A 24,877-nucleotide genomic window follows, 5' to 3' on the forward strand; every position below is an offset into this window, starting at 1 on the left:
GTGTTTCCAATTCAAAGAATTGATATCCTCTGCTCAGAGCAGCTCCTGATAAATCTTTATCATAACAAAGTCAGCCGGGAAACCCTGAATTCCTTGCCCCAGAGTTAACAGAGATCTTAAATTGGCATTACTTTAAAGATATTTCTAAGATATTTAAAAAATTCTGTATAATGTCTAAAACAAAAGAAAGGAACACGTTTATTATTACTTAAAATAATTACAATGTTCTATTTACCATTTGCACAAATTTCTAATTTTACTGGTTAGTAGTTGTCCAGCTTCATCCACACCAGACCCACAGAGCTCAAGCCACAATAAAAATGAGAGTAAGCAGAAAAAGGTTTCCAGCAGCAGAGGGCACTGTTTTTGCAAGAAACAAAAAGTCTAGAATCTTTCCCACGTTCTTAAATTATTCCCGCAAGGTAGGTAACATTCTTTGAATAACTTAACTGTTTTACTGCACCACTTTCTGCTTTCAGCAACAAAACCTTTTAAATTATTTCTCATGATAACTAGATGCATGATCACTAGAGATTATGTGATAACTGGTTAAAATTCAAGCCACATCTTGCAGGTCCAGCCTGTCAAGATCATGCCAACACTAGATTTTGGTCGGTACACTTATAGACAGCTTAATTTTTAGTGGGATACTGTGACTATAGTAATGAAATACATTTGGAACTACATTCTGTGTATGACTCAATGTGAGAAAAATAGGTGTCTGTATGTAAATCAGATAATTTTTCTACCTAAAATTTAAAGTAGGTAGGTATGATAATTAATGCTATAAATATGAAACAACCACCTTTAGGCAGACTAGTGTATTGTAGAGAGGCATTGTATCATTTAGCATACATAACAAATGTGCAGGTTGTAAAGTTTTATTTGTTTTTTTTTTTAATCTGTCATTCAGTTTTGTATTTCAAGAAATTTGACATTGGGACCACCAATCTTTGAAGAAAAATGTAACCCTTCACCTGACATTTGACAAAAATCTTGAGAAATTATCAAACTTTAAAAAAACAGCATAATAGTTTCATCATTACAGTGTATACCTTTGCCAAACAGAAGATTTTTATGTCTGGTATTTCTGAATACCTCAATCCATACAGACTGCAAAATAAAAGTACTTAATTCCACACCACTTTTATGATGTTCTGATTTTTACAGTATATTTAACCAAATATTGAAGTAACCACAATGTATAGCCTCCTTCAGTTCATGTAGAATGAAATTATCTCTAAGATCCCCAAACCTCAACAACTTTTGTTTCAGAATAGTACCAAAAATATTTTTAAAATTTTTGCTTAAAAGAGCCTGCCACATTTGCTATAGCACAAAAATAACCTCAGTCAAGCACAGGTATGCAAGAGCTCCTTATGATTCCAGCCTCCAAATACCCCATCTGTACAGTAGCAGGCAATATTGCTGTAAGGGGTGTGTTTACTCATTTTCCCAACTAGCAACCCTGTAGTGATTTTACATAGCACATATTGCTAAAATTTGAGAAACTGCATCAGTGTAGTGATGTCTAGAGAACTGTGCAATGTATCAGCTTCAACATTCATGTGGCATGTGTTCAAAATGAAGGGGCTAAATAAACTAAAGTTTGCATCACTTAAAAAAGAATGTAGTGCTATACTAGATTTTAATAAGAAAATTTAGGTACAGAAAAAGTAGGGTATGAAAATAGTGTTTTCCTTCTGGCATTATAACTAAATTACATTAAGGTTTTTGTCAGTCTCACATATAATATTTAAACTCCCTTGTTGATGGAATGGGAAATATTCACACATTAAGTGAGCATCCTGGTGTAAACGTGCACACAGTAACAGGGAGTAGCTTTGCAGAGGATTATGACAAACCCTTACAGATTAAATGAGGTATTGCACAGATTAATAAAAAAAAGCAAAAAAGGCAACAAAAATATACAGCAAATTGGTAGAACATTTACATGATAATTTTACAGAATCCATAGACAGAAAGCAGTGTTTAGTATTTCACCTTAAAAATATATATATAATATATAGATCAGTCTTCCCATTCATCATCATCCTCAAAATCTTCTTCATCATCTTCATCCTCATCTTCATCTAGAAGAGAATCATTAATACAAACAATTAAAACATATGTATAAATCGAATGACATTTCATAATTCTTAGGGGACTTCTCTAATTATTCAGCTTCTAAAACACAAACCTGGAGGAATCTAGTTACTAAGATGGTTTAAAATGAATCAATAAAATACATCTGAAGAGTATTTGATAGTAAGTTGAAGATTAGAACATGACTAAGAAGACTTGGGTTCTAGTCCCTAAGTATCTATGTAACCAGTTTCAACCTGTGTTTCTTTATGTGTAAAATCACATTTGAGTTGATCTCCCTGAATTTTAGGCTCACATATTGCAAATCCAACAAAGGCCCCTTCAATGACTGTCTTTAAAGAAAAGTTGTAAAAAATATAACCAGTACGTTGTTTGGCTACCAATTTCAATTATAATTCCAGTGACAGGCGGGAACCGCATCAGCACTAAGCCATAAAGGAAACGGAGTAGGCAGTCCCAATACCTAATCTCCTTTTCTACCCTCTTCTCCCTTGAACCCACTGACACCGCTCTTTCCGGGTCACCAAGGACCTACGGTCACTAAAGTTGAAGCTCAGCTCTCTGTTCTCATTTTCCTGACCCGTCATACCCACCTGACCCAGATGACCACTCCACCCTCCTTCAAACACTTCCTCACCTGACTTCTAAGATACCACACTCTCCAGTGCTCCGAACTCATTAGACTTTCTCTTCTCCATTTATACCCACATTGATGATCTCATCCAGTTCCATAACTTTAAATACCATGTATATCTTAATGACATGCAAATTTATATTAACTGTTCACATCTCTCCCCTGAATTCCAGACTCATAACCAAATGTCTACTCAGTATCTACTTTTCATTTTTTAGTAAGTATCTCAAATTTAATATGTACAGAATCCAATTCCTAATCCTTCCTTTCAAACTTGCCACTCCTAAATCTTTCCCACTCTGTTAATGAAACTTTCACTCTTTCAGCTGCTCAGTTCAAAAATCTCAGAGTTATCCATCACTCCTTTTTTTTCCCAAACCTCACTTCCAATCCATCAGCAAACCCAATGACCTCCACATTCAGGTATAACTGGTATCCAACCACTTCTCAGGTGCTACCAACCTGATTCAAACCTGCATCATCTCTAGCTTGGATCACTGCCACTCCTCTGTTAAGAACCTTCCAGTGGCTTCCCATCACATTCATGGCTTCCAAAGTCTTACTCCTGGCCCCCTGCCACCTCTCATACTACATTCCTTATTCTTCTTTCTCTTGCTCTCTTATTCCAGCCCTACTGACCTTGATTGGCGCTGTTCCTCAACCTCAGGAACTTTGTACTGGCTGTACACACTTTCCTGTTTTCTACATGGTTTACTCCCTGAACTCCGTCTGGTCTTTTCTCAAATGACATCTTAGGTATAGGCCTCATTATCCTATTTCAAAATGAACTTCCCTCTCATGGCCTGTTAGTCCTTATATCTCCCTTTTCTGATTGCTTTCTGTCCTTAGTACATATCACCATTTAATATACATATTTTCTAATTTGTTTTATTTATTGTCTCTCTCTCACTAGAATGCATGCTCCATGAAGGCAGGAATTTTTGTTGTTTTGTTATTTTATTATTATTCCACAATAAATATTTGTGGACTGAATTAACCTATCCTATCTTTGTAACACGGTATGGAAATAAAAAATGCCTATTTAAGAAAAACAAATGTTGCTAAAAGATCTTAGATACCCACATCCTTAAGGAGAAAGAAAGAGAAGGAAAATAACATTTACTGAACACCTACTATGTGCTAGGCAATCTGCTGGTTAGTTGCATATTAGTTTACTTACTGTTCATATCAATCATCTGATTTATGAATTCTCTCCATGTAACAAGTTGGAGAATTGAGGTCCACCACAGGGAGTAAGTAATAGATTTAATAAGAACAAAGATCTGCTTCTACTACATCATGCTCTCCAGTAAAGCTCAACCATCACATCAGCAAAACCCATATTCTTTCTCTCTTTTAAAAGTGATATTCATTTACGTGGTGGTGTGCATATGTTTAATAACCTCAAATAAGTACTAGTTTATTCAAATAAACCTTTTAGGAAAAAACAAAAAAGAGGAAACAAAAAACTTTAGGATTCTTTACTAAACCCTAGAAACAGTATAAATTATCTCATTTCTCAGCCCCAACTCTTGCAAATCAGGGAAACCTAAATTTCTTATGTCACAAGAATGTCACAGGAATGAGATTCAGGACTCTCCAGCCTTGTTTACAAGTTGTTTGCCAGGCATTCTATTAGTATTTCTGGTTCAGGAAACAAAATTGTCATTTTGCTAAAGTTGTTCTTCCAATTTATGGTTATGACAGTGGTGTCTTGACATCCATTAAGCTTCAAATAGACTAGTCACAGTTGCAACAACTTAAAATATATCCTAGAACCTACATCAATAAGTTATTCAATAGCAGGGAAAAATCTAGCAAAGACTGTGTCACAGAATAAAAAGAGAAGCAGAACTTCAAATATTCAAATTTATTAAATATATATATACACATGCAAATATACCTGAAGAATGAATGGCTTTGCTCCTTTTCTGCATCACTTCCATTAATGCACCTACAATTCCTGAAGTGGGTGCAGGTGTTGGTGGTGTAGACTCTTGGCCATCAGATACCTTGGAAAGGAAAATCAGCAAAATTTAGTAACACATCCTTAGCAACAAATCTCTGTCTCCAGAAAATCTTTCTCTCTTAGGATCACTTTATTATTTTAAAACAAAACAAAACAAAAAAAGCAAACAATCAAGCCTAGAATAGGATTAACAAAATTAAGAAGAAAAAAAACTGCTGCCTTAAAAGAATTCTCCAAGATACATTTCCCCTCCTTAATGTATAAGCCATTAATACATTTCCAAATTTAATACAACAGTCAAACTTTTTCCTAAATAATACTTGCCCTTACAGCTGGGTTACTTCTGTTCATTCTAGTACACAAAGCCTTGGCTGATGAGAAACTTTAAAACGATTATCAAAGGACATCATTTTACAAAACTAAGGTAGTATTTAGATTCCTAGAGTTATCAGAGGAGAAGAACATTTTAGGATATCTAAGAGCAATTAAAGAGACTTACGGTTTCCTAGAAAAACTCAGCTTTACTAATAGGCTTTATAACTTTAAATATTACACTTAATATAAAGTTATAATGTAAATATGTACAATATATAATATATATACTAGAATTCAAAACGAACCTTCCTTCTCATATCATGTAACTTTTCTTTAAGGAGATCAGATGCATAGCTTTCAAAATGTACCTCACAAGGCAGCTAACTATCCCTAACTAAAGTACTTTACCTAATATAAACTACATTTGGGGGGAAAAATCAATATCAAAGGGTCTCATTAAGATCTAATTTCTATATAAAATAATCCCTGATTCCAACACTCATTAAAAAAGAGACTATAGGAAGTTTGTAGAGATTTAGGAAAAAAAATACAATTTAGAAACTATTGCTGTATGTGCACTCTGACTAAAGTGAGCAGTCGTTTATACAAAAGAGTCATTTTGTTAACTTTGTCCCTGGTATGATATTGGTATGATTAAAAATGAAACAGCACAGCTATACTAAATAATTACACACACACACACACACACACACACACAGAGTTGACCCTTGAACAACACGAGTTTGAACTGCATGGGTCCACTTATATGCAGATTATTTTCAACAAATATATTGGAAAACTTTTTCAGGATTTGCTACATTTGAAAAAACTTACAGATGAATCACACTGCCTAGAAATATGGAAAAAATTAAGAAAAAGTTAGATATGTTATGAATGCATAAAACATATACAGATACACATCTGTTTTATCATTTACTACCATAAAAAATACACAAATCTATTATAAGAAGATAGGATTTATTGAAGCTTATACACAGACTGTACACAGCACCATTCCCTGTTGAGAGAAATGTAAATAAAGATGCAGTTTTAAATCATAACCGCATAAGATTAACTGTAGTGCACATTGTACTACTGTAATAATTTCGTACCCACCTCCTAGTGCTATTTCAGTACGTTCAAGCGTTGTGAGTATACGCTTAAAACTCCCTGTGATGTTAATAGTGTGAGCAGTTTGTCCCTCCAATAAATTGCGTATCACAGTAAAAAGCGATCTCTCGCAGTTCTCGTGTATTTTTCATTGTATTTAGTGCAATACTGCAAACCTTGACCAAAACCACGGAACCCATACGAAGCACCACTAGTAATGCTGGAAGTGCTCCCAAGAAGCGGGGAAAAGTCATGACATTACAAGAAAAAGCTGAATTGTGTGATATATATTGTAGACTGAGGTCTGCAGCTGCAGCGGCTCACTGTTTCAAGATAAATGAATCGGCATTAAGGACCATAATAAAAAAAAGAACAAGAAATTCATGGAACCATCGCTGCAGCTACACCATCAGGTGCAAAAACCTTGCACTTTTTGTGAAATAACTTTATATCTCGTATTGAAATGCAGCTTCCACATGGATGCAGGATTGCTATAAGAAAGGCATACCTATAGCCTCTAATGAGTTGAGAAAAAGTGAAGTCATTATATGACAACTTAAATGAAAAGGAAGGTGAAGGACCTAAAGCTGGAAAATTTAATGCCAGCAAAGGACGGTTTGATAATTTTAGAAAGAGGTTTGGCTTTAAAAATGTGAAGATAACAGGAAAAGCAGCTTCTGCCGACCAAGAGGCAGCAGAGGAGTTCCCAGATGCCATTAAGAAAATAATAGAGGAGAAAGGATATCTGCCTGGATAGGTTTTAAATGTAGACGAAAGTGTCCTAGAAGTGCCCTGGAAGAAAAATGCCACAAAGGACATTTATAAGTAAGGAAGAGAAGCAAGCACCAGGATTGAGGAGGGATAGGCTAACTCTGCTGCTCTGTGCAAATGCGGTCAGGTTTACGATCAGGACTGCCCTTATCCATAAATTTGCTAACTCTTGTTGAAGGGAAAAGATAAACACCAGCTGCCAGTCTTTTTGGTTAGAAGACAAAAAGGCCTGGACAAGGAGAACCCTTTTTCTGAATTGGTTTCATCAATGCTTTGTCCCTGAAGTTAGGAGGTGCCTTGCCAGTAAGGGACCACCTTATAAAGTTCTTTTAGATATTGGAGAGTGCCCAGGCCACCCAGAACCCCATGACTTCAACACCACAGTGGTCTACTTGCCCCCAACACAACATCTCTAATTCAGCCTCTAGATCAGGGGGTCATAAAGACCTTTAAGGCTCATTACACATGGTACTCTATGTAAAGAACAGTCAACTACAGAAGAGAACTCCGAGAGAGAGAACATCATGGAAGTCTGGAAGGATTACATCATTGAAGATGCCATTGTTCTTACAGAAAAAGCGGTGAAAGCCATCAAGCCCGAAACAATAAATTCCTGCTGGAGAAACTGTGTCCAGATGTTCTATATGACTTCATAGGATTTACAACAGAGCCAAGCAAGGAAATCATGAAAGAGATCATTGATATGGCAAAAAAGGTGGTGGGGGGTGGTGGCAGTGGTGGTGAAGAGTTTCAAGATATGGATCTTGGAGAAATAAAAGAGCTAACAGATACCACACCAGAAAAATTAACAGAAGATGACTTGACGAAGATGAGTGTTTCCAAACCAGTGCCAGACGATGATGAAGAAAATGTAGAAGCAGCAGTGCCAGGAAAACAAATTGACATTAGACAATCTGGCAGAAAGAAGGGTTCTCGGATATTCAAGACTGCGTTTGACTTCTTTTACAACATGGACCCTTCTATGATATGGGTACTAAAACTAAAACAAAGGAAATTACTGGGTTGGCCAAAAAGTTCCTTTGGTTTTCAAGTAAAAATAAAAGACACATTTTTCATTTTCACCAAGCACTTTAGTGAACAGTGTAGTCACCCTTTTGTTCCACTATCTTCTGCCACTTTTCAGGCAACATCATAATTCCATCTTCCAAAAACTTTTTATCTTTTTGAGCAAAGAACTGTCCCAGGTGTCCTTTATAGTCTTCCAGGGAATTGAAATTTTTTTCATTAAAAAAATTCTGTGAAGACCGAAATAAATGGAAATCCGAAGGTGCAATGTCTGGTGAATATGGAGGACGAATCAGAACTTCCCAGCCAAGCTGTAACAGTTTTTGCCTAGTCATCAAAGAAACATGCAGTCTTGCATTATCCTGATGGAAGATGATGCGCTTTCTGTTGACTTAATTCCAGATGCTTTCGTCAAGGGCTGATTTCAGTTGGTCTAACTGGGAGCAGTACTTGCTGGAATTAATTGTTTGGTTTTCCGGAAGGAGCTCATAATAGAGGACTCCCTTCCAATCCCACCATATACACAACATCACCTTCTCTAGATGAAGACCGGCCTTTGGTGTGGTTGGTGGTGGTTCATTTCGCTTGCCCCACAATCTCTTCCATTCCACATTATTGTACAGTATCCACTTTTCATTGCCCATCACAATTTGTTTGAAAAACGGAATGTTTTCATTATGTTTCAGTAGAGAATTGCATGTGGAAATACGGTCAAGAAGGTTTTCTTCGCTTAACGTACGTTGAACCCAAACATCAAAGCAATGAACATAAACCAAGCTGGTGCAAATGATTTTCAACGCTTGATTTGGATATTTTGAGTATGTTGGCCATCTCAAGCGTGGTATAACACTGATTGTTCTCAATTAATGTCTTGATTTGATCGCTATCAACTTCAATTGGTCTCCCTGACCGTGGAGCATCATCCAGCGTGAAATCTCCAGCACGAAACTTCGCAAACCACTTTTGACACGTTCGATCAGTCACAGCACCTTTTCCATATTCTGCACAAGTCTTTTTTTACGTTTCGGCTGCGTTTTTACCCTTCTTGAAATAATAATGCATAATGTGCTGAAAATGTTTTTCTTCCATTTTCAATATTAAAACGGCTACACAAAAATACACCAATTTTTGGTAAGTTTTATTTTTTTTAATGCACACTGATATGACAGCTGTCACAATACAATCTAATAAAATTGTTTCGAATGAAGTTAAAGACAACTAAAGCGCTACTAGAGCCACCTTACGGGAAAAACTGAACAAACTCTTTGGCCAACCCAGTATGATATAGTTCTATAAAATTAGTGTGCCTGCCTGCCTCTCCTGCCTCCCCTTACCCCTCCCTCCACCTCTTCCACTGAGGCCACTCCTGAGACAGCAAGAAAGACCAACACCTCCTCTTCCTCCTCCTCCTCTTCAGCCTACTCAACGTGACAACAACAAGGATGAAGCCCTTTACGATGACCTACTTACACGTAATGAATAGTAATCATCATGCTGTACAGTTAATAAATTTATCTGTTGTGTACGTGTCTGTGTGAAAATCTAATAACTATACGGCAAGAACTGTATGAAATATTTTTGTGTCATAATCATCATCACCTAAGTATTCATCATGTAGAACACTGTGTGTAAGAGTTGAAGTGGATAGCCGCTCCTTACATAGGCGTAAGGTGAGGGATATTTAATATAAAATTAATACTGTGTTAGTTTTCTTACTGTTTTACAACTTTGCTTTTGAAGAACTACATTACCATACAGTATGCCCCTCTCTCTCGTAACTGGAAAAACTGCATATCTGCCTACCTTCACAGGCAAGTGGTTTTTGAAAAAAAATATAACAATGTTCCCAATACAGTATTATGAATATGACTGTACTAACATATGCCATAAAATTTTATAACGATTCATTCACTAGTATATAGGCTAGCTACTGTGAAGCAACCATATCGAATATGCTAGGTTACCATAAAGCAATCATATGGCTGCCTCTCTGTTATCGCTGCATGAATTATTATACCTGTAAATAAATATAAATGTCTCACATTCTTTTCATTTTTGATGTCTACTGTTAGTATTACATATAACATCTACAGTGTTTGTATTATAAATAAGACAATATTGACCAAATTGATGTAGGTACTAACAGACAGATTATTCATCTTGTAAACAGATGATGTAAACTTACAGCATCGATAAATACAGTTCAGTACTCTAAATGTATTTTCTCTTCCTTATGATTTTCTTAATAACATTTCCCTTCTCTAGTTTACTTTGTTGTAAGAATACACTATACAGTACATATACAAATTATGTGTTAAATTAACTGTTTATTGGTAATGCTTCCAGTCAACAGTAGGCCATCAGTAATTAAGTTCTGGGGAGTCAAAAGTTATACACAGATTTGACTTCTCAGGGGGCTGGCACCCCTAACTCCCATTGCTGTCCAAGGGTCAACTTATGTATTTGAAATTCTAAAGTGTATGACCCCATTAAAATCTGCTATTCACCTGGGCTGTGGTCATCTTAACAATAATTCTCCCCACCAACAACTATTCGAAGTTCTTCAACTGCTCCTGAGAAACCTGTAGTCTGAACTAAGTGGGGAGAGGGAGCAGAGGTAATTGTTCACAGGCTGATCTAAGATCTGTGCTAGGTTAACGTTTAAATGCTTTCATTCGATTAGCTGTGTTCCCTAGCCATCATTCTCTTCCTAGCTAAAGCTTCTGAGATTTAGAAAGTTATCCTAATTCTCTATACATTGCAAAGTAATTTTCAATTAAAATCTCCTTTCAGCTCCATTTACTGCATAGAAAAATCTACCATCCATAACCTGCCTGAAGCCCTGCACAGCAAATGTTCCTCCTGGAACTGAGAGACCACACATAAAGGCCCAGAGGAAGCATGTGAATGTCAGGCAGGTTAGGCTCTAGGTCAGGGGTCAGGAAACTACTGCCATGGACCAAATCTAGCCTGTCCCCTGTTTTTGTATAACTTTTTTAAAGCTAAGAATGATTTTTACACATTTTTAAACGGTTGAAAGAAAACAAAAGAAGAATATCTGTGATATGTGCAAATTATATGAAATTCAAATTTCAGTGTCCATAAATAAGGCTTTGTAGAACACAATCATGCCCATTCACTTATGTGCTGCCTATGGCTGCTGCTTTTGTGGTATAATAGCAGAGTTGAGCAGCTGTAACAGATACCATATGGTCTGCAAGCCTAAAATGTTTACTACCTGGTCCTTTAAAGAAAAAAGTTTGCCAACCTCTGCTCTGGAAGATTAAACGATGACCTCAACCAATTCAGAGAATCCAAAACTATCTGTCACTATAGAAATTCTAATTAGAACTCTTTGAATTTTCTGTGGAGTCTGATTCTCTACTAATCTAAATTTCAGACACAGAAACTTTAAAATATGGTTTAGTTTTCATAAAGTTAATGGTTTGACTTTGCCAAAATGATTACAATTGGTTTCAACAGGGCTATTTTTATTTCTGTATGGTTTAATAAAGATTTTTCTTTAAATTAAAACTATTTAAAAGTCTAGAACGACAGATTGCAAACACAGTGCAATATTCTTTATATGAAGTTCCAGAATAGGCAAACGAAACCTATGGTGATAGAAATCAGGTCAGTGATCCTTTCTGGGAAGGGAGAGGCATGAGGGAACTTTCTGGGGTGATACTTGATACAGAAGTATGGACCACACAGGTAAAGGTATAAGCTTATGCATTTTAGGGTATGTAAGGGTTAGAAAAACACACACCAAGAGAAAAAGTAAAAACAAACTTTTTTCAAAGATGTCTTGTAATTGCTTAAAATTCCATTAAGACAGGCAGTCTAAACCGAAAGGTACAGATTACTTACAGATTTCAGCTGAATACCCTGCCGTATCTGGTCTAAAAGCGCATCCCTTCCAGAGCAGGACACCGGTCGACTGTTCTGTTCCACTTTTTTTAGCTGAGCACCCTCTCTGATTTGATCTAAAAGAGCTGCTTTGCTTCCTGCAGAAGTTGGAACCTGATGGTCACCATCGGAAGGTAGGCCGGGGGGAGGTGGCGGCCCCGGCGGCGGGGGAGGTGGAGGCGGCGGGGGCGGTGCCGCCGGCCCCGCCACCGACATTGGCGGAGGAGGTGGCGGCGGCCCGGAAGGCGCTGAGGAGGGAAGGGCTGGAGGAGGAGGGGGGTACATCCTGTTTGGCGGTGGCGGAGGCACCCCAACACCTGGCCTGGACGGAGGCGGCGGTGGCGGCGCAGCCGAGGGAGCTCTTGAAGGGGGCGGGGGAGGAGCCCCTCTTCCCCGGGCAGGAGGGGGAGGAGGGCCCGAGCTGTGCGGAGGTGGCGGGGGAGGAGGCGGCCCTCCCCGGGACGGTGGTGGAGGTGGTGGTGCTGAAATGAAAACAAAAAAAGAAAAGCATGCTTTTCCCCCAGCAAACATGATACTGAAAAAGCGGCTCATTTCAACATGTATTAAAAAAAACCAATATGAGGGGGAAAAAAGAGACCTCATCTTTGTATGTTACTTTACAAAGATATCTGGGCGCAGATGATATGTTACAACTCTGGAACTACTCGGCCTGAAGATCGCCTTCCTGGTCTATCTTGAAAAAATATTAGCTAAAACAGCAGAATTTAGCTTTTGGGAATCAGCACCACTTCTCAAGGTAAAGGAATAAACACATTTTTATGCAATAATAATAAAACTATAACAATGATATCTAACATTTTGGGCAATAAGCAACATTTTACATTTTCATAAAAATTAATGGATACCTTCCCTCTTTAAAGAATCGAGTATATTTAGTTGTTTTATAAAATTAATTTACATTCAGAATTAAATAGCTAATGTAGTATAATCTATTAGAATTTATTCAAGTTAATCTGAGCTAAACTCAAATACTTTTTCTTTGACAATGTAAATCTTTGTCACCTAACTTACACCTGTAATTTATAATGTCCTACATTTTTTTTTTGTTTGTTTGTTTTTTTTTTTGCGGTACGCGGGCCTCTCACTGTTGTGGCCCCTCCCGTCGCGAGCACAGGCTCCGGACGCGCAGGCCCAGCGGCCATGGCTCACGGGCCCAGCCGCTCCGCGGCATGTGGGATCTTCCCGTACCAGGGCACGAACCCGTGTCCCCTGCATCGGCAGGCGGACTCTCAACCACTGCGCCACCAGGGAAGCCCATGTCCTACATTTTTACATGTATAGAACATATAATATATAATACAAGTTATGTAATAAATATATATTATAGTGATATATAATATAATATATCATGTATATATTGTACTACATTAATAAAAGATGGTCAGCAATTCCAGTGATGGCATTAAGGGAGGCTGGTTGCTCAGCTGAAATGTTCAACTACTTATTCAGGAGACATTAACAAATTAACTGAGAATTTCTAAACACTGTAAAATTAAAGTTATTAATAAAATATTAACATTATCCTGGTAGTAATGACATACATTCTTATTTTACTTAAGGGAAAATGTTAAGCTAAAATAGAGAAATTCAAAGTACAAAATTTATTACATTTCTAGAGACATGATTTTACCAACAGCATACACAAACTTATATAATAATGAACTTCATTATTTCTCCGTTCATTTAAAGAGTGACTAGAAAAAATAACTATTTTTAGGAATAAAGAAATCCTAAAATCCATAACAGCTATTTGTATTTACTGGTACAAACTAATATATTATTGATGGATATTTCTACAATCTATATAATAAAAATACCTACCTTAATTTCAAATAATAATAGACTCAGATGCTCAATAATGCAATGATACCAGAGAAGAAAAAGCCCCCCTCAGTTCAAAGGAAATCAAACATTATCTTCTGATTTTATCTGGGACAATCATGGGAAATACACTCTAAAATATGCTATCAAATATAGTCATAAACATTAGATGAAATATACAGAAAGGCCAAAGCTCACAAGGGTATTGTCTCCTGGCATAGAAACTTTTAAAACTGGAAATAATATATAGCTGCAAACAGGAGAGTCATCCTACTTGGATACAGGCCATCACTGAGGGAAGTTCCTATGATTTACACTCAAGGCATACTGGAGATCTGGGTGTTGCAGCTAAGGCTCACCCAATTTTCTCACCAGATCCAAGGCAAGGAGATTTAAACTTGCTAAAACCAAATTCTTTTCCTAACATAATTTGTAATAACAGGGTAAAACCAAGAGGATATGGCATATGTATATTATGTACACTCCCTGAATAAGATAGTACATCAAATCCTTCAAGCAGATACAAAGATTTCATTTTAATCAGCTGAGGTTTACATTTCAAAAAACAATGTTGTCTGAACTAGCATTTTTATGATTTAGTTGTTTGTTAATCAAGAGGAAAAGGACCCACTCTGTTCTACTACAAAAGGTATTAGTCCATCATTTCCTGTGGTTTCACCAAGGACTCTGGAACCATAATCTTTTCTATGTACAATGATGTATCTCTTCAATAGACAGATTTAAAGTTCTTTTGAACTGGGAATAAGCACATTTATTGGAATAATTTGGGATTCAGCTAATACCCATTCAAAGAGACAGTAAATTATTGTTCAGGCAAAGGGAGAGCCTTAATTGATAGTGAATAAATTATCAACTGCACCAAGTTTGGGTACAGCACAAGTTCAGCATTTCTATTATCTGAAAAGTGAGTGGAAACATCTCTATATTTTCATGAGGAAAACATCTATATGAACTTTCTATTTTTACAATCTGTATTATGCCTACATAAAAAAAGGAAAGTAAGCAAAAGATATGCCATATCCCAAGGTAAAAATGTGAAAGAATTAAAACAGGAGGAGAGGAGAGACGGCACGTTAGTTAGGCTCATATGCACAAAAATGTCTGCTGAGCAGATCACACACCACTGTGAGAAAGTCTGGCGGCCTACAGATTTTCAAAACTGAGTCACACAAACACCAGAATCAGAATGACAATGATAGTTCTTAGATATTTAATAAATACATAAAGTAAAAAGCATGACACAAAAGTTACAACAAATAAAACTGTTCTTACTATCAAAGCTTAGTTAGAAAAGAAGAAAGACTGAGGCTTATGGAAAAAACCTCGTCTTGATGCTGCACTATAAAGAAAAGTTGATATACTTAACTTTCAGATATTATTTCAGATCAAATTAATATTAAGAGTAATTGGTAGATAACTCTAGATATTTATTTAAGGGAATTATAAGCAGATATTGTAAAATAATATAACTAATATCTAAAAGAAATGTAGTTTTATAGAATTCAGGAAACTACTCTCATGCACTCTCATCAAGATTAAGCAAACCAGGCAAGTATTATTCAACACAAATTTAAATTTATGGGAATACTAACAACTCTCTGAGTAGTCATTTATAACTACGTGTTTGCTTATGTTTAGTCCTCCCCACTGCCCCAAATTAATGTAAAAATGTAAGTATATTTTATGTAGGTTATTGAAATAATGCCAAGTGTGAAAAGCAATCACTAAAAATAAGTATATTAAGTAATAATAAAAACAGTGGTGCTGTTAAGAGGTAATCCACAGAATTTCAAAAAAATTATCTAAATTACAGATGAAATATGAGCTCTGACTCATATAGAAATAAACTTCCTTTTTTACTTTAGCATCTATGTAACATTAGTTACAAAGCCCCAAACATTAGTTTGAATAGAAGGCAGAAAATCTTACTGGATGTTAGATTTGGAGGCAGGATAAATGAGTTCTAGCTTCTTTGAAAATAAACACATGCATAATTTAGTACACTGGGCCAAATAACATCCCCTATACATACCACTCCACTGTGGTGGACCTAAGAACAGATTATTAGAAATTAATGGACTTCAAACAATTGCAAAGACACACACACAAAAAGATACACTGGAAATCACAAGGTCTCCTACTTATTACAAATTTGATTACCTGATTTTGCAAAATAAATTTCAAGAGATTTGATTCAAGTTTTACAAAATATATTTTTATGACAACTTCATAAGCTTCTGTCTCTAATTTTTTTCATACTTCTGACCACACTATATGTTTTGCCTAGAAAACATTTCCTTAATAAAAATCATTAATCTGTCTTTTTATTCTTCCTCTAAAAAAATGTACCTTCTATAAAATCAATCTTGGTTGTCTAAAAAGTTTCAAACTGGGAGTTAGATTCTTGAGTATATGAATCTTGAGTATAAGTTCCCAAAGCATGGTTTTTGTAATGCCTGTGAATTTTTTTGTTTTAGGTAATTTAATTGAGCAAAGACCTTGCCTAATTTGATGTTTTAAAAGCAATTAGAATAAAAATCAGTAATAATAAAGTTTAAAAAACAAACTCAATCAAGTTAATACAGACAACTCTCAGTTACAGATATTCAGGTGAGAGGGCAGCAGTATGGACTAATAAATGTCAAGAGTCTTTATAAACTTATAAATTCAGAGAACTCAGAGAGACCCTGAAAATATTTTGGTATAAGGTGAAGGTGAGTGGTAACAGTGGAGAAAAAGAGAGTCAAGGAACAAACTAGGGGTCCTCAAGACCTTCCATCATCTGTATACTAACTGTAACTACAACTCATTCTGGCAGCATTAAAAAACAATAATGTTGCTGTGCCCCAGATGTTTTTATTAAAAATCCAAAGAATTTGGAAATGTAATCTTTTCATGAAATAAGATAAATTAGCATCACTCTAGTTTCAGTGGAACTAGCATTGTGTTTCCACAACAGTAATTATGACTGTATACTTGTTTACATACCTGTTGTCACACCAGACTAAGATTTCTGAGGGCAGAAACCGTACCCTTTATATCTAAATATCCTGAGTAGAGACCAGTGCTGACATAACAATGTTTACTGAATATATGAATGAGTGAATGAATGAACATCAGCAGTGAAAAAGATACAGGTAAGTCAAATACCTAATTGAAAATGAGTTAAATTCTTCAGAAGAATGCTATGATTAACCGGAGCTTTTGTTTTGCTACACTATCTACCATGAGTATGCAAAAACTAGGAAGAAGAAAAGTAACCCCAAATGAATAAGGTGGCAAAGAGATAACTGTCATATTAGAAAACTCAGAATTAACTGTATTTGCATTTTATTGTGATAATTATTAAGATATGACCAAAAAACAAGGTGATTTAAATAAAATATCTTAAAAGGTTGCAAGTCGTTTGTGCTCTCAGGTACCGAATGACAAATTTTATACTTTAGCCAAGAAAAAAAATGTATTTCAAAATAAATAGATTTTTCATTATTTATATTCTGAAAATGCTTATTATACATTACAGAATTCATGATTATATTTAAATTACTACTTCTGAATTGTAATAAAAACAACATTGATAGTGGTCTCTAAGATTCAGTAAGTGAAATATTATGTAACTATTATTTTTTATTCTAAAACAAATAGCCAGAAGATTTTGTATGAATTTTCATTAATTTAATATAAGACTTTTTAATAATAAGTAAAGCCTTGACAAGTTTTTCAATTATACTGAAATAATGTAAAACACAGTACACCGGGCCAAACTAGTTCTCCATAAATTTGAACATTCTGCTTAAGGAAGGTTCACATGAATGTATGTAGCTGTCATCCATGAAACTGACCTCAAAAGATTCAAAAGAAAAAATAGATCAGAATGCCTGAATAGAAATAAAAGTTACCTTGCCTTCGTAGTTCATTTTTAACAGCTTCAACACCTCCTGTTTTTTCAATGAAGTCATATATAACTTTTGATGTTTCTCTGTCTTTAAGTTGTGCCTCTGAGATTCCACACAGATCAAAAAGATTCTTCAATTCTGGATCCAAATTATTCAGCTACAACAGACAAAATAACTGCTAACTATAAAACCTATGTCAAATTTTTTACAATAGCAAGTTGAAATATTATTCTCATATCTATGCCCTTTATGAAATTATTTTTTTATGTTTATAAATTTTTAATATAGTTAGATTACTTATATGCTAAATAAACTGTCTTACAAAAAATAGAAAAGATAACAAAGAATAGGTTTTATATTTTATCTCATCTCTTTGTTCCCTACCTTTAAAAAGAAGGCATTCTCATTTAAATTTTTACTAATCCTTTCATGACTCAGACATCTCTAATGCTCACCTACTATTCCACCTTGTCCTAAATAAGATTTAGGTATAATCACAAATAACCACAAAAAAAGTAAATCATTTGAAAATTTGAGGTCAAGGACCTCTTTATGACCCAAGCACCCTGTACAGTGCCCAACACAAAGAGGCACTCAAAAACATTGTGGTGTTAACATTGTAGTTCTAACAAAAATAACCAAAATAATTTTTGACCCCAATCACAAATAATATTTCTTTTCAAAATAATTTTTCCAAACCCTGATTATCTGCCAAATGTTAAATACGTGACTTAGGTAACCAAGTTTCAACTATTTTGCTCACAATGCTATAAATTAATGAATGATGAAATTGCCAAAAAGAATAGTAGAATAAAAAGATCTAGATAATTTTAACAACTGGATATTCAGAATTTGATTATAGTACTTTCCAGTAATTTGGCATATATTCCCCTCGAATGATCACTTTGCAGAAATAATTTTCTTCTCTTGGCTTTCAAAACATAGAGTTTTTACATTATAGTAGATAAAGCCAAGGAGATAAAAAAAACTTTCTCTTTAGAGACTTGGCCATCAATGATAGAACAATCTATGATTTAAAACCTCAGTGGAATATGAACATAAATACAAGCACATTCCAATAAACACTAGAGTTAACAAAAATGAATAAGAATAAAAGTCTAAAGATAGGCCATGACATTCCCACATATTTAGAATAATAATGCTTATGGCTTGAAAAGACACTTACATCAAAGCCAGTATTCGGATCCCAACCAACATGTCCAATGTGCCTAAAGCAGTAGATAGAAAAATATAGAAAAATAAAATGCATAAATGGCATTAAAAACCTAATATATATGAAATCCAATCCACTCAATGAATTTTTGGTCTGAACTAATAGTTCTCATAGACATAACCATATTCAGGGAAAAACTGTACAAGTAGTCAAGAAACCAGGATTCTAGCCCAGGCTCTGCTACTAATTGAGCCGTAACATTTTTGCACAATCTTTCTGAGTATCCATTTCCTTAACTGACAAACTAGCATAAGAACACAAGCATTATATGTATGAGAGGACAGGAGTTTTGTAATGAAGTAATGAAATAATGGATAAGAGAATGCTTGAAATATGTCAAATAAATACCAAAGGTTTGATGCCTACTATAGACTGAGTGTGTCTTCCGAAAATTCCTATCTTGAGACCTAATCCCCAATGTGATAGTTCTTGGAGATGAGGATTTGGGGAGGTCATGAGAGTGGATTCCCCAAGAATGGGATTGGTGCCCTTAAGAAAGAGGTCCTGGAGAGCTCTCTCGCTCTCTTCCAACATGTGAGGACACAGTGAGAAGATGGCTGTCTATGAACCAAGAAGTGGGACCTCACAAGACACAGAATCTTGCCTGCCTCTTCCTTTCTCACAGCCTCCAGAACTGTGAGAAATAAATTTCTGTTGTTTATAAGCTACCCAGTCTATTGTATTCTGTTAGCAGCCCAAACAGATTAGGACAATGCCTTTAGGCAATTTTCAAATATCATTTATAGGGAAAAGTGAGATTTCATTTTCATGTCCAACAATTAGTTGAAAAAACAGCTCTAATTTTTCTTTTCTCATGGGTGGAAAAGTAAATAAACTAAGATTAATAAAATGTCTATTGGGCAATAGCCTTTAAAAAACTCCAACAAAATTTATAGCTAAAAAGGTATGCAAGTGATAAATATAAGGGTTCTCCCAAAAAGCAAACCAAACTTTCTAACAATTTAAAAAATCAAGAGCAGAAATGAGTAAATCAAAAGTAAAGATAAGAATAATAAAAGAACTGTCTTACTGGAAATTGCTTGGTGTTCCAATATCTGCCTTAGTTAATCTCTTCTTTTTAGCTTTTCCTTTTTTCTTTTCTTTGGTATGGGAGATGTTGTTGACTTGTGGACCATAAAATCTATTTGTTGTAATTTCTGGATTTTTTATGTCAACTGTTGCCATGGGTAGATTAGGACCTGTAAATAAAGTCGAAATAATATAAAAGGGATATAATTTAAGATAACAATTATTACAATCATAATTTATAATTTTTTTCCTGAGGTAGGACCACTTCATTACTATAATTTAAATTTTAAACCTGCATGTTAATTTTTTATAATTTCAAAAATTCCTAAATTTCCAAAGTCTATAATAAATTTTTTTTTAAGTGTCTGTCTTTAATTCCATATAAATTTCTTACAGATTGTATCATCAGTTACCTGAAGTGAAAAAGCAAAAGGAAGAGAAAGCAAAGCAAGACGCATATGCCCAAAACAGAGCAAGGGCAAAAGAATTTCATAATGTGAGCAGCCACTGCCCCCCCCGCCAATTTTTCATGTCTAAGGCACATCAGAACTATAACTGATAAATGTTATTATTCCCTCCACAGAAAACATTAGAGACACTTCGAGCCAAAAATATATACTGACTTTCCGCACAAAGTGTAAAGGGTTTTTTTTTTTATTATGTGTAACACAAAGTTATTTAAGTCAATAAATTTTTAAGGAATTTCACACGTTCTGATTCTTTCCACTGCCAATCACCTTAGTTCCTCCAAACTCATAATCTTCAAGATAAAACAGCCCTTTCAAAAAGAAGTTACCATGTGAGTCAGCCCACAATTCTTTTAGTTAGGCTTCTTTGATCTCCAGTGAAATATGGACACACTTCAAAATTCCCCACCTGTAATCTTTGGGATCCAATTTCCTCAAGCAATTTACTTTAGGACCATGTTTAGGGTCAGGAGATGGATCTGCCTGGTTCTGAATTTGACACCCTCTAAAAATGTATTAGGTTCAAATCATATTCACTCCTAAGCCATCACATCCTAGAACAGTACAGATCACTGGGATATGCCAATACCTAAGATAAAAAGTTTGTTAGGTTTTTCATAGTTTACTTGGCAGCTCTGTCTTGTAGTTCTTTCCCACAGATCTAACAGGTAGTTCTATGAGTAAAGGAAACCACACAGTTAATCTATGAGGCGTTTCCAACGATGTAGATTCACAGAAAAAGCCCCATCGGGATAGACCTCAACTATAATAAATTCTTAAACAAATTAGCATAGATACATTATTTCAAAGCAAACTCTTTTTATAACATTAAATCTCATGAATATAAATTTTCAACAAGAATTTAAATTTAATTGATTTGATCCATCATATCTTGACTATAACAGCCTCACATCCAACACATTACTCATTGGTAAAGTGGCATATATTACATAGGAAGAGTAAAAGAAGCATCTACTTTGTTTTAAATCTAGTAAAGAAGTCTAGTCTTACTTCTTTATTTCAACTTTATTAGTCTATGACGAAAAAAAACTTAATACAAATATTACTACCATTTTTTTCCAAAACTGTCATACTTAAGTCTAGTAGTATTCTCCCCATTATTATACATACACTTTGGCTAGCAGAAGTACAGAGCTCAAAAATTTAAAATAGAAAAGTTCTCAAAACATTCCATCTTCCGCAAGGGATCAACAGTAAAAAGATCTCAGGCATCTTCAGGTATTATTAATAGCATCTTCAGGAATGACACTAAACGTAGCACACAAAAATTTGTTTTCTAATTCACAAAAGTATTTTGGTCTTAAAAGTATGAGAGTCTGAACGAAATATGTTCATCTTAAAAATTCCTTAAAAAATTGAACCAAAGGGCAACACATGTTCCTTAGAGATCCCATTTTAACATATGATTCTCTGACATAACTTCCTATTAGACCAAATTCCTCTGAGATGATTATATTAATGACGACTTTTAAAATACTGTATAAAATATAATCACTACTGTGCAGAGAAACAGTCAACATAGCAGGCCTGAGACTGCTATCTTTAGAAAGCCCTGCTTTGCAAGGTTGGCCCTTAGCTGGCATCTAGGATCTAGGATTTCAAGAGGGTTCCCATTATCCCCTGATAAGATGGGCTCATTGTGCCTCAACTACTTGTGCTAACAGTGTGGTTTATGCTGAATACTTGCTTTCCTTCTGGGAGTCTAGAATCTTGGTATGACCTAGACAGAAGATGCCACGTAACTAGCCGCCAATAAACCCTAAGCACTGAGCTTTTCCTTTAGGCAACAGTTCATGTGTGTTGCAACAATTCATTGCTGGAGACATTAAGCATATCCCCTGTGACCAATGAGAGAATACTCTTGGAAGCTTGTGTGTAGTTTCCCCCAGACTTAACCCCATATGTCTTTCCCTTTTGTTAATTTTTGTTTTATATCCTTTCACTGTAATAAATCTTTGCCATGAGTACCACTATGTGCTCAGTCCTGTGAGCCCTAATGAATCACCAACTGGAGGGGTGGTCTGTGGAATCCCCAACACAAGCATAGAATGGCAGACGGAAATCCCAAGACATTGCAGGCTAATGTATATTGAGTGATCACTAAATGCCAACTTGACTATAATTCTTCAATTGTGCTGAAAACCTTAAATGCATCCTATTCATAAAAGTTGTCTGAAATAAAATATTTACCTATATGAGAAATTATATATAACTAATTTTCTCTCCCTCAACTCTACTATTAAAGATGAAATAGAGTTAAAATAAAATTATAAATGCCATCTGCCACTTTATCAAACAATTTTGAAAGAGGTGCAAAATTCAGCTATTTTCCCTTAATATTCAAAGTCTAATTATATAAGTATAATATGTATATGTCTAAAGTTCTATTTATAATTTCACACAAAATTCCATGGGAAGTTGCTCATATTGGCAAGAAATAAAAATTCTTCTTGGAAAAAAGGAAGCTAGTGAACAATACGGATAAAACCTTTTAAAGCTGATTCAGTGTCAAGGAATAATCTGAAAATAATTGGATCAAAAGTTAAAGGTTAGTTAAGCAATATAGAAGGCTTATTAAATAGTAGATAAAGAACTGGATTTTCAAATTGGTTCAGATTCAAGATTTCAGAATTCACTGCAGTTTCACAAAATAAGGGACTTATTAAAAATATCCAGAATTTGAGCGTTAGAGGGTTGAATTGGGGTGATACTAATATCTTCATAGACTTAATCTAGTGATATGTTTTCACTTCTCATTCTTCCCTTTCTGCTTTTTCTCCTCTTATAGTTTATCATTACTAATCATCATCAGCAACACCGTCCAAATTAAGATGTTGCAAATTATTACTCTCCTATCTGTACACTTAATAACATTTAAGAACTTCCTTAAGACAGATTTAGGTAAGTCAGAGTTGGGCACTCTCTTTATACATGTCATCCTTCCTGAAATAGGTGTCCAAATAGTAATAATGAAGGAACAACCAGATTCACCATTAAAAAATAACAAAAAATTTGGGAATTCCCTGGCGGTGCAGTGGTTAGAACTCTACGCTTCCACTGCAGGGGGCCCGGGTTCGATCCCTGGTCAGGGAACTAAGATTCCTCGAGCCATGTGGCATGCCAAAAAAATGAAAACAAAAATTTAAAAATTATAATTAGTTTTTAGGAAAAAAACAAAAATAAAAACATTTTGATGCTACTTTAGTTTACATAAAAGTAACCACTTATACTATGGATGTCCTAAATGGTATAGAGTTGGTAAGGTTAATAGTTTAAATTATCCAAACCAGTAAATTCTTTTCTGGGAAGCAATAAAGTTAAGGTTCTTATAAGCCTGATTTATAACTCATTAGAGAAAATAACTCAGCCATCTCTGAAGAAAGCTCAAGGATGAAGAGGACAGGAATAAAATATAAGTGATACGCAGAATGACTACCAAAGTTTCCCCTCCTCTCTCTACCCCCAAATCAGGTGTGGATATATCATTATGCATCCACCAAGCAGTTCATAAAGCTGTGGCATTAGGTCCTTAGTGTCCTTACACATGAACTTCATTAGTAATGGTTAAAACATTATTTAATTAAGTCTACACAGAAAAATCGAGATTATAGAGGTGTACAGAAAATTGATATTAGCTGGGAAATTAGAGAGCTTTTCTAAATCTTTCATTTTATAGATAAAAACTAAGTACAAGAAGAGTCAGGTGACCTGTCTAAAGTCACACAATTAGTGACAAAGGGAAAGGTGGACTCTGCTATCTTGGTTCCTACTCCACTACTCTTTCTATTAACCATTATAACTTTTTTCACAAAAGTTAAATGACAAGGTGATTGATAATGCTAACTTTACAAATGTTGTATTTTATTTCTTTACCAATTTATCAGTTCTCTTAGTTTGCAGTCCAACAGTTCATCATTCAAGAAATACAAATAACTTTCAAAATTTAGAAAAAAGGCTTTTTACACATTTAAGAGATTAGGTATTTGGGTATTTCTGTTGACAAGAGTCATTTACTTTACAGTTTGAAGATGTTAGGAAATAAATTTAAAATAATGTTCTAAAGCCCAATTAAATATTTGTTTCAAAAGTGACAGACCAAAAAAGTGATAAGTTGTATAAGGCACAGAGTCATTTTTTAATAAAGTTTATGAAAGATATGGTAACGGAAGTACTCAAATCATATCTAGTGAAGTTTAATTATTCCATTTCCAAAATTACACTCATTCTGAGAATATGTACTAAGTAAACAGATAATAAAGGGGACTGTTTCCCTTCTTTTTCAAAAAGCAGTCAAATGACAAATTACCTTCTTCTGATTAAGGACAACTGTCAGAGAAAAGATTTTTTAATATTCTCACTGAACAGCATTTCTAGTTAATTTTAAAACTAAAAGAACAAACTAAAGTCCTCCCCTTAATTACATAAAAAGTAGAGAGCTCTCACCAAGGTAAAATAGTTGAGAAATAGGGGGCCTAGAGGCCTCTAATGTCAAGCAGTCATGAAGCTGAGAACAAATAATTGGAAAGC

The 24,877-nt window shown here is 35.0% G+C and overlaps 1 protein-coding gene across 1 annotated transcript in view; it reads right to left on the minus strand.

Moving 5' to 3' along the window:
* Positions 1 to 865: 865 nt before the first annotated feature.
* WASL (WASP like actin nucleation promoting factor) overlaps positions 866 to 24,877 on the minus strand; it is a 64,036-nt gene continuing 40,024 nt past the window's right edge. Inside the window, exons 6-11 of the mRNA XM_082631614.1 lie at positions 19,864 to 20,032; positions 18,786 to 18,828; positions 17,603 to 17,756; positions 11,802 to 12,322; positions 4,644 to 4,752; positions 866 to 2,093 (exon numbers count right to left, since the gene is read on the minus strand). Of these exons, the coding sequence (XP_082487740.1) occupies positions 2,032 to 2,093; positions 4,644 to 4,752; positions 11,802 to 12,322; positions 17,603 to 17,756; positions 18,786 to 18,828; positions 19,864 to 20,032 (1,058 nt within the window). The 3' untranslated portion in view covers positions 866 to 2,031. The remainder of the gene's footprint in view (positions 2,094 to 4,643; positions 4,753 to 11,801; positions 12,323 to 17,602; positions 17,757 to 18,785; positions 18,829 to 19,863; positions 20,033 to 24,877) is intronic.

The sequence above is a fragment of the Mesoplodon mirus genome (genome assembly GCF_964341445.2).
Source record: "Mesoplodon mirus genome assembly, chromosome: 9".
In the NCBI taxonomy this organism is placed as follows: Eukaryota; Metazoa; Chordata; class Mammalia; order Artiodactyla; family Ziphiidae; genus Mesoplodon; species Mesoplodon mirus.